We start from the raw sequence: 11283 nt of genomic DNA, 5'->3' as shown, positions 1-11283 counted from the left end.
ATACACATGTAAAATCTCACCAATGCTTTTTACATTTTAACCCCCTTTTTTGTCTTCGTTTCATTTTAGATCCTGTAATTTGCAGGCATGAATTTAAGTTATGCTTTTTAAAACAGAGCAGCAAGTATTCAGCTGACAAACATCAAGCAAATGTCAAACATAAAAGGCATATACCGTATAGCACAGTACAGACTCGCAGCAATAAACACACAGAATCTCATGTTCAACATATATATTTTATTGTAATGACTGAATTCTGTCATGTAAAACATCCCCTCAAGAAGCCATGATAGGTCAAGTGGAGGAAACAACATAAAAAAAGGAAAAGAAGTGGGCATTTCGAGTGGGGTCCTGGACATGCTGAAGTCAAAACACCACCTGCAAGAAAGAGCGGAGATCAGGACATTACCAGACCGGAGTGACAAATCAACTCAACTGAATACATTTAGTCATTGTATAGTGCACACACACCCATACCAAAAATATAAACTAATGTAAGCAAATGGTACAGAATGTAAATTTAATTTATATGTACACCATTTCTAAGAGCAATTAAAGACAGAAATATGTCAAAATAGAATCTCTTTATAATCATTTCTCTATTCTAATTTCAATCATTAGTTTGAGAATCAATCAGCATAGACTGAATATATTAAAAAACATTGCGCCGAAGCCTTTTGGAGACGTGGAGTAGGTGTTTTTGAAGATCTGCACAGTGTGAAGCTTCTCGCTGCTTACATTCCTCAGGAAGTGAAGGCTTTGCAGAGAATAAAAGCCTGTAAATTTACAAACGGCACACCATCTAAGGCCAGAAACATCTGGGAATAATGGCCATGAGGGACAGTGGTATGCAAGTGTGCGGGAAGGACTGCGCTGATGACATGTGTAACACAGTTAGGTCAGAGGGAGCACACCTGTAGGGCGAGGCGGCTCTCACTCGTCGATGTACTCGAAGGGCTCCGGGGCCTCGGGCTCCTGCTCCTCCTCCTCGATCTTGGGGCCGTGAGCAGAAACGGGCTCCACCAGCTCCTCATCTTCCTCACTGGTGTCTTTCAAGATGATGATGCCACCTGTGTGTAACTGGGGGAGACAGTGGACGGAGAGGATTACTATACTGTGATGGTAGTCGTCTGGAAATGCAGAATGACTTCCTGTTAAAGCACATATTTGCATTTTTTAAGTCTCCTAAAATCCAAAAAGAAACAGTTGGCGGCTCTTAAAGATGTTTACGTGGAGGCGATTGTGTTCCCTCTGAAGAGTCGCTCTCATTTAGCAGCAAGAGTGGTTTTCTAACGTTCACAACAGGCATAAATTAAGAGTAAAGGTCCTTGCACACCGAGTCTGAAATTCTCGTCCGAAATTTTCGCACGTTAAAAAATAATTGTCGTCCGTCATATTTTTTTTATTTTAATTTTCTGTGTTTTCCGCATCCGTAGCAAGAATTTTGAGGTGTTATGACAATTCAGAGCCACCGTACAAGCAATCGCAAATCCAGAACTGTTTCAGGATCGATTGGTTCACGAAATTTGGTCGTCTTTTTAATATGTGGCTCTAGTATCGCTAGCAAAGCATCAAACTGAGCCTCTGACATCCTGAAGTAAACTCTCGGGATAATCCCGCAGTGAACTCTCCTTCCTGATGGACCCAATATTTCCTCTTTCGGTTTCTCTTTTTAAGAAGAGAGAGAACAACAAAACCATCCTCGCTGCTTGAAGACTCCATTTTGTATTGTTTTGCAAATTTTTTCGCAACTGATTAATACGCATCGGACTCGGACATCGGGTTCCTGTGCGTGTTTTTAGGATGACTGATACGAAAAAACGCATACGAAATTTTCGGACTCCGTGTAAAAGGACCTTTAGACCCATAATCACACACTGTTGGTCCGTTGGCCAGAGGAGAACTGAGCCTGGGTCTGAACATCACTGAACTTAAGCTGGACTATGACGCTATTTTCTTCTAGAAACAATCTTTGTTGCATTATTGTCCTGTTATCTGTGTGAAGCTGCTGTGAGACGGTCTGTCCTGTGAAAGCGCAGTGTCAGTGAAGGCGACCGGACTCACGGGTTTGAAGGGCTGGTATCTGCAGTCCGGCATGGTGAGGACCTTGAGCTGGGCCGGCATCGCACGTGCTGGGTTCTCCAGCATCTGGAAGCTCGGCTCTGGCTCTTTCTTCTTCTCTTTTTCCTTTTCTTTTTCTTTTTCTTTCTCCTTCTCTTTCTCCTTCTCCTTCTCCTCGTCTTTCTTCTCCTTTTCAGCCTCTGCCTGCGTTTCCTGCATCAGATAAAGTGTTTGGTGGTACATGTCATGCTAAAGGTTTTGGGAAGTGCTTTGCAAAAGCTCTAGATCTGTTGTTGGACATTCATACCACTTCCATCTTTTCCTCCTCCTTCTCTTTCTTCTCCTTTTCCTTCTCCTTCTTCTTGGCTTTAGCCGTGATGGACAGAACGGCGGTGGAAACCTGACAGAAGACACAAAATAAGCCATTAAATCTGGATCTTGTTGAGATTTGTCAAGTCAGGTGTGCGGGTTGACGGGTAAAACAGACCTTCTCCTTTTCCTTCTCCTTCGGGACTTCCAGGGGTGGAGGATAGGCGAAGGTGGAGGGCTTGCAGTTGGAGCGATACTGCACCTTCGGCATCTGTTAATAGGACAGAACTTATTCATTAGGACCTGAAAAGTATTGATTAAATTTTACTACTGACTACTATTACACTGTCAGCATAGAAACATGTTTGCGTCAAACTCTAAAATACATTGTGATGTAAGTGCTTTAGTTTGAGAAGTGCTGTTTGTATGACCCCAGAGGTTGGTGCCCCTGTACATCCTTCCACAAGGGTCACATGTGAGGTTCAATGACAGTTAGGACTCTGTCCATGTAGGCAAAAGCAAGAAAGTTCACTGGGGTTTGAACAAAGCTTTATTTGAGATAGTGATGGGTCATTCGTGAACACTGCGTCTGTCACGTGACAAATGAACGAAATACTCGGAAGGTTAAGTAATTATGTTCCCTGTAAATAATTTCTGACTGCATTTTAATGATTTCTTAAATCAGAATATGATCAAGATGGATGTAGGTGGATGTGTTTGGGGAATACGGCTGTTAAAAGAATATCATTTAAAGCCACTCAAATAAAGATTTGTTTATTTTGATGAACGAGATCGAACAAGAAAGCCAGTAAAATGATCCTTCCCATCACTAATTTGAGAGTTGGTGGCATTCTGCCAATGTGCAAACCCAGGGGTGTCTATCCTGCTTCTGGAGGGCCTGAACACACCCGCCTGGAAGTTTCTAGTACTCCTGAAGACCTTGATTAGCTGGTTTTAGTGTGTTTAACTGGTGTTGGAGCTGAACTCTGGAGGATTGGACACCGCAGAGCTAACCACAACACCAATGCTCCGACTTCTGCTAACTCTTCTAGCATGGATTAATGGTTTGGCTCCTCACTGGATAGATGGGGATTTGAACTTTTGTTATCTAAGGCCACGTGTCCACCAAAGTGTTTTGAGCCAGCTGAAAACACCTAGCTGTGGGCGCTTGAGAGCGTTTTGGCAGCGCAGCATCTTAGATTCATAGAACCTTACGTTTTTAGAAACTTAGATTTTAGAATTTTACATTTTTAGAACACTTCGTTTTTTTCAGTTGAGACGCCTTGCTTGTTATGATACGGAATATCTGCGAAAGTGTTACTAGTGTCTCATTTCACAGATAGTTTGTTTCTTTGTTGTTTCTATATTAAAACGTCAATACAAATGTAAAGTATTTGCTCTGGCTCTTGTTTTAAATGATTTTGTTCCGTTATTATGCTTGTTGTTGTCATCGGTTGACGTTGTACAAGCAGAATGTGGCGGATGGTCGGTGTGGTATTAGCCCCGCCCCTCCTCCACTGTGATTGGACGGCTGGGTAAAAAGTGCCAGTGATGAGCGCTGTGTTTTACCCAAAGTTGAGCATTCTTCAACTCTCAGCGTCCGGTAAAAAACGGCGAGTGCTCAGCGTGAAATAAGACGCTCGGATCCTCGTTACGCTCCTGGCGTTTTAAAAATGCGGCGCTCCCATTGAAAACAATTGGAAAAATACTCCAGACGCGTGAAAAATGCGCTTTGGTGGACACAGGGCCTAATGCGGAAGATACAAATATCCTACGACAAGCGTTTCTGTGGTCTCACGGTGACGTCACATTTTGCAGTATAGGTCAGGTTGGACATTTCTGCTTACCTTCAGGTCCTTGTTGAGGCCGATGATGGCTGTGGGTACGAAGGCCAGGGAGAGGAAGTGAGAGAGCGGGAACCAGAACCAGAACTGGGTGAAGACCAGCAGACCCACCACAGACGGCATGTGTGTGTGGCCTGTGCGAGACTGCAGAGAGATCGTCACGTTACGCCCACCTGAGAACAACCAGAAAGAGAAGAAGTGTTATGCTCCTCAACCAGCCTCTTCTCCTCTAAAGATTCGGTCACATCAATGAATTTTCGGCAAAAACGGTCCATTGTCAGTAGTGTAGCAATGCATGAAGCACCACTCGCTTTCAAACCAAGCAGCGGTCGATGCGGTGACTGACCAACCTGAGCACGAGTGACATCTAATCTTTTGCCCTCACACGAAACTCCCCATCATGCAGTTACCTACTGAAATGACTGGATTTCGCCCATGAAGCAATGTTAAATGTGACCACTCCTTAAGCCAACGGTTCTTATCCAGAATAAGTGATAGCGGCTACGTTTATTTGCACCCAAATAATCCGTGAGTAATCGGACTGACGGCTCAATCGGACTCAAAAGCCTTCAGGTAAACACTTTAATCGATTCGATTGAGCTCGATCCCAATGAAATTTCGATCGGATTGAAAGGGTTGGTTTATTCCTTTTCTAATCCAATCCAGAGAACATGTAAACACTTGATCGGATTGAAAACCGAATCTGAAAGGACTGCGCATGTGCAATGACGTTGAAATAGCCTAATGACGTACAGAACGAGCTGTTCTTCATGTTGAATAAAGTGTCATATAATGTCACGTCATCCTAAAATTTTCCTTTCACTGCGTCTGTGAAGTGGAGCAGGACAACATCCCACCAGTCCTGGTTTCAGACTCTCATCCACAGACGACTTTATTACTGCGTGATCAATATAAGCAGCACGACACAGTTCATATGCTCATCGTCTCCAAATTATGACCAGAAACGAATAAATAGTAAGCTGTTTAAAACAAATGAAGAACCAATGTATGAGAATGGTTATTATGTGCAAACAGCGGGAAACTCTGTATATTCGTGCAGTGGCACATGTCAAAAAATATATTCCAAATTAAAGCTTGAGACATAAACGCGCTCATCAACCCGATCACATGTTTAGCGTTCATATAAACGCTACGTTCAGATTCATCAATCGGAATGAATTCAGTGAAACAAAAGTTGTGCATGAAAACACAGCCACTGTGGACCAGACTTTATACAGGACAGGTCTGGCTAAACAGGGCTATACTCTTCTGGATTGGTATCATTACACTATATTTAAAGGGGTCATATAATGGTACATGCACTTTTACAAGTTGATTGTACTGAAATGTGTGTTGGCAGTGCCTGTACACAACCATCATAAAATGACCCGTCCTCGCGCCCTCGTGCCCTCGTGAGCGAGCTGTCAATCATAGCACGCGCCGACCGGCGCGTTCATTGTTGATAGCTGGAGTGCTGAGTAGAATGGCGTCTAGCGATTGTGGTGTTCTGTTCTTGGGTGTAATAACGAACACAGCAGTCATATTGATGATGTTTCTAAATCCGTACAGCTGAAGACGCAGTGGCTGAGTTTGTTTTCGAAGGGAATATTCCCCACGATCAACGTCAATGCTGTCATGTTTGCGCGAATCATTTCACCAGACTCGAGACTGCTTTACAAACGAGGGTCAGTATAAAGCTGTTTTGCTAAGAAGCTGCTCCAGAAAAAAGGATCAGTACCAACTATTCGTGTTCCTGCTGAACCTCTAGAAGAACAAGTGAGTGTAACGTTTTATTGACCTTTATATTAATCTTTATATTAATCTTTGCAAATAGCTTGCACGCTTCACGATGAATGTGGCTATTTTTACACTCAGGTACATTATGGCATGTTTTCTATGTACGACATTATCAATATAATTCATAATCCCACGTTTATAATGAACAACGCGTTATGGTTTTTGTATTATTATTTTAAACGGTGTACGCACAGAACAGAGGGGCGGGGTGAGCAAAGCTCATTATCATTTAAAGACACATGCACTGAAACGGCGTGCTGGAAACAGAGCTGTTTTTGACCAGGTAAAATTAGTGTTTTCTTACAATACTAATGAGAATTTTTAATTAAAGTATATTACAAACTTTTAATTTAGACCCTAAAGAATCATATTAGCTTGTACAAAAATGACATTATATGACCCCTTTAAACGTTGCAAATGCAAAAGGAAGTACAGATTTGGGCTGTTAATATGAGAATAAAGGTCAAGGCCAAAGACGACTCCACCCTTAAACTGCCTGAGCGGACAATAACGGGAGTGAGGGATGAGTGCCAGGACGGGAAGAGGTGTGCACACGTCCATAATGCATTTATAAAGAAGATAAATGGGGAGAGGGAATGGTATCATCAGTTTAAAGCATCGATTTGGCTCAGAATGAAAGGCATCGCAGACAATAGCTTACTTCTGTCACAGCCCGTTAAATTATTAGACTGCAAGTTTCCTGTTGGCATCTACTGTAATTGCCTAGAGAAATTATGGCCTGTATTGTTTATTTTGACTGCAGTGACTTAAATAATTTGTGACAACCAAAAACCCAAGTGTTCAAACTCTCGGCCAAAACAGGCCATGAATCAAGCCAGACTGAGAAAGACTTCAAAATGTCATCGGGGGGGGTCATAATTTCAACAGGCATTGCATTTTTCGGTCACACTTTAGTTTAGGCTCCAATTCTCACTATTAACTAAGACTTTTCCCTCAATAAACTCCTAATTACTGTTTATTAATAGTTAGTAAGGTAGTTATTAAGTTTAGGTATTGGGTGGATGTAGAATATGATCATGCAGAATAAGGCATTAATATGTGCTTTATGAGTCCTAATAGACAGACAATATCCTAGTAATATGCATGATAATAAGCTACTAGTTAATAGTGAGAATTGGACCCTAAAATAACATGGCTAAATTCAATAATGCAATATTTGTTTATGCAATCTATTTGATTGCTTATTGGAGTACTGTGGCATTAGCTTAGCAACACATTAACATCAAACTCTAATATTTGTACTTGCTATTTTTATGCTTTTTGGTGTATTACAAATGTTAGCTCAATGCCAAACACCAACATTTGTGCAATGTGTATTTTTAAGCCTATTAAATGAATGTGCTGTTAGCTTAGCACTTCAGAACTTCAATATTTGTGTGTTGTCCATTTTTATGCTCAATGAAATATTGTCGCATTAGCTTTGGAACAAACTAACATCAAAGTCTATTGAAGTCAAAATGAAATACTCTCCTGAATCTGCGCTACCCTGTATTGGGTTGTATACAAGCTGATATTTGGGAAGCATCTTGAAGGTCAAAGCATTCTTTCAATATTAATAGGCAAAGCCCCCTTGGGAATGAGTGAATAATTGCTTGTAAAGTCATGAAGACGTGGCGCTATCTGGTTTCTAATGCCACATTCTTGTCACGATCCTATCAGTGCTTTATCTCACACAGCCTTAAACGGACTTACCTGCCTCGACATGCATACAGAGGCTTGTTTTCACCCTCGCATTTTGCACTGAACACCCAACCATCGAGTTATTTGAGACAAGACTCTACAAAGCACATTAACCCAGAAAGTAAAAATGAAAAATAGACAATACTTCCAAATACATCTATATATTTACCAGTTGACTTAACAGATTTAAAGCTTTAAAAGGAGAATCTCAGAAGTCACATTTGACCGCAAAATCAAAAGAAATTAAAAGTAAAGCTCGTTTTTATCCACATTTTGGCACTGACCTGCATCCAGGATTCCTTGAGCCAGAATGGCCCCAAATTTGGCCATCACGTCATCATGCTTGTCGTTGATCACCTTTGAGTAGAGCTGCCGGAACTGGTTCACCTGTGGAAACAGAGGCGATGAACAGCTGATCTCTGATACGACTTCTGTAGACGGACACAGGAGCTTTTAAATTAAAAATAATTAGCGAGAACAGGAAACAATACACCAGCAAATCTCAAAGTGAAATCAAAGCTGACCACATTTACTTTCTAAATAAATGGCTCTGGTCTTATGCTGCATTAATGACTTGTTATGATTACTGTAATTAAAAGATGATATCTCAGGGATTTGACTTCATGACTTTGACTTTCACATCCTCTGACTCAGATATGATTAGCTCCTATGGCAACGCTCATGGATTCAAGTGCGAAATTACTTCATTCGCTTTGCAAATTGAAGACATATCTGAATTCAGAGGCATACACACGGTTAACTGAAGTCTGTTGAAATTCATAATCTGCTTTCTTTCCCTAAAGGCCAGGCACATAAAACGTGGCTAGCGTGAATCAAAGTGTGCCCGTAAAGGGATATTTAACAAACGATTGCCATTACTACAACTCCAGCTCTTTATTACTCCATAAAACAGGGATTTTCAAATCAATTTCACTTTCATGTGGCCATTAAATTTGCAGCCCAGTAATAATCATGTGGTAAAATTGAAGGAAAATCATCCCAAGAAACAAGCAAATGTACCGTGACAACACAACCACACTGTAGAAATGATTGGATGAAGTCTGAAATTACAAAAGGCCAATATTTATGACTTTAGGTGTGCACTAGTATCTATAATAAACAGTAAAATGACAGACTATAGTTCATTTTCAGTCTGTGTAGTCTCTAAAGCCCACACAATTCCACCAACTTCCTTTAGATAATATACATCCATCCATTATTTATTGGAACCTCATTGGACCAACATGCAGTTCACGTATTTATATATTAGCATTAGCTGTGATTTTGTAGCTTTGTCACATTTCACTGTTAGGCAAGGACTAAAACATTTGGTACGATATAGATTATAGTTTTATATAGATTAGGTTTACTAATCCCATGAGCCAAATAATTAACCCCAACAACCCAAAAATCACACACTCCCCTTACCTTTGGACAGGTGACCTCTGACTGTTGGATCATGATCAGAGCAGACGCGATCAGAGCACCCTGTCTGACGTAATTCACCGGGTCATTGGTCATGGGCTCCAGGAGATTGATTGCTTCCTGTTTAAGGAAATCACCATTAAATGATAAACAATGAATATAAGAATAAGCAAATCTTGACACAGCATGCTGAATGGTTAAACCTAAACCACAAAGTCATCAGATTCCCAAGTATCTAATCATCTTTGAGAATTTGTGGTATCATAATATGGTAATCTGAATATATAGAGGAGAAGTAGGGATATTCAGATCCTAATTGACCTAATGACACACAAACTAGCTTTCCATCCCTTCCTCTCAGAATGGTTAATTTGGGTTTGTTTAAGAGGGGTATTTAGTGTCACATTTGATCTTCAGGCCGAAAGCCAAACCATGTCACGTCAAGCACTTTTTCACTTACGACTGCACTGAAGAAAGCCCAAAATAGCAAATTTGGCTCAAAGACAACTAAAAGCTCAAGTATCATTACACAACATACAGTATCCCATCGATATACATATTTGTGCAATTGCGTCAGAAGTTGTTTGGAACGATTCAGCCAAAATAAAGCAGTCATTACCTGTAGCCCAAGACAGATGGAGCCAAAAAAGGATTGAAACAACTGCGCTAGGCATTTTGTGTCCGAACATGCAGAAGTTATATAGCAGTAAAAATAACCAGGTGTATAAATTACAGACCCAAAGCAGAATATGTGACCCATTTAAAAGGCCTGAGTGTGGGAGATTTTGGCTCGTACGCCAGTCTGATTTCCCAGCATCCCCACAAAACCGCCCATGACTGTATTTGGGCACCTGAGAGGGATTTGGATTAAAGTTATTATTATAAGTCAAGTGGTCAAGACCAATCTTCATAACCCCTTTTCCAGCTCACCCAACGAGTTAGTTGAGTGGCAAGAACATTGTCCGTTTGAATCTCATCTCCACTCAAGTAGTAAATGTGCCATCTGTGACTCCTCCACTGGTAATGCAATTAGTCGCAGAACCAACCTGAGCGTGTACAAGACTCAATAACATCACTCAGGGTTGTTGTAAGATAGCTCAAACATCTCTCCTGGGTCTCGGCAGACCTTGCTCAGCTGTCTCGCAGACTTATGAACTTTTTTTAGCCGTCTAACCTTTAACATTCACAATCAGAGCTCCAGACTGTGAATAAATTGGTCACAAATGCAACAATAACAAAAATAGTGAAAGTGGGTTAAAAAAAACTGCTAAGTTTGTATGCACTATGTGAGTGTGTTAAATACATAGGCCTATTACCAGGGCTTGACATCGACACCTGTGTATTTCAGCAATGGCGTGCAACAGTCACTTCCTACTAGCCACTTTGGTAGGTTGAATCTTAAATAATATACATTTTTCAATTGTAGTCTTATAAAAAGGCATCTGAAATAATAAACTAAGAGCAAATCTAGTGTTGTCAAAAATATTTATTTTTCGATACATATCAATACTGAACTATCTGAAACTCTTCCGCAGGATATACAAAACCAGCTGCGCGTTCACGCGCTCACACACAAACCCGCATCCCTTTACTCACTCGTTTTATTTGTTTGGGATGAATGTTGTTGTTACAGGGCTTGAATTTCGGCAAGGGATTACGCGCATTGAGCATAATTTTACTCATTCCCACTAGGGCTGTCACTTTTGAGAAAAATCTAATTTGAACGGGTATCAAATATCAAGCAATGTATTCGAATATATTTACTCTTATTCTCAAATTTATTAACAGTCTGACAGTCATAAACAGGACTCAAGCCATAGCCTGTCTGAAAAATAATTTTTGACTTTGTTTGAAACAGCAGGTTATCAACTTAATCTATATGAAGTGCCACTAGCACTATGCATAGCCAATCACAAAATTAGGCTAATGTTACATTGAAAAAAAGGCGCCGACCGGGTGTGCAGGAAAGCTGTGTCTCCGCTGCCTCATTTGGATGGTAACTTGACAGGTGAGCGCGAAGATTGGATGTCGAGGATGCGCAAGTTGCTAATTCGGCAAACTACCTTATCTTTAACGGTTACTTTACCATCTACGGTGTAGAACCCAAAATATTTCCAGACACTACTTTTTAGATGAGTTGGGGTCG

At 40.8% G+C, this 11283-nt stretch overlaps 1 protein-coding gene across 1 annotated transcript in view; it reads right to left on the bottom strand.

Annotated features, from left to right (window-relative positions):
* Positions 1 to 222: 222 nt before the first annotated feature.
* psmd1 (proteasome 26S subunit, non-ATPase 1) overlaps positions 223 to 11283 on the bottom strand; it is a 42920-nt gene continuing 31859 nt past the window's right edge. Inside the window, exons 18-25 of the mRNA XM_084116619.1 lie at positions 9141 to 9257; positions 7997 to 8099; positions 4218 to 4387; positions 2549 to 2641; positions 2369 to 2461; positions 2065 to 2274; positions 915 to 1080; positions 223 to 378 (exon numbers count right to left, since the gene is read on the bottom strand). Of these exons, the coding sequence (XP_083972745.1) occupies positions 934 to 1080; positions 2065 to 2274; positions 2369 to 2461; positions 2549 to 2641; positions 4218 to 4387; positions 7997 to 8099; positions 9141 to 9257 (933 nt within the window). The 3' untranslated portion in view covers positions 223 to 378; positions 915 to 933. The remainder of the gene's footprint in view (positions 379 to 914; positions 1081 to 2064; positions 2275 to 2368; positions 2462 to 2548; positions 2642 to 4217; positions 4388 to 7996; positions 8100 to 9140; positions 9258 to 11283) is intronic.

The sequence above is a fragment of the Abramis brama genome (assembly GCF_963993115.1).
Source record: "Abramis brama genome assembly, chromosome: 6".
Taxonomy (NCBI): Eukaryota; Metazoa; Chordata; class Actinopteri; order Cypriniformes; family Leuciscidae; genus Abramis; species Abramis brama.
This window is presented reverse-complemented; position numbering and strand designations above follow the sequence as displayed.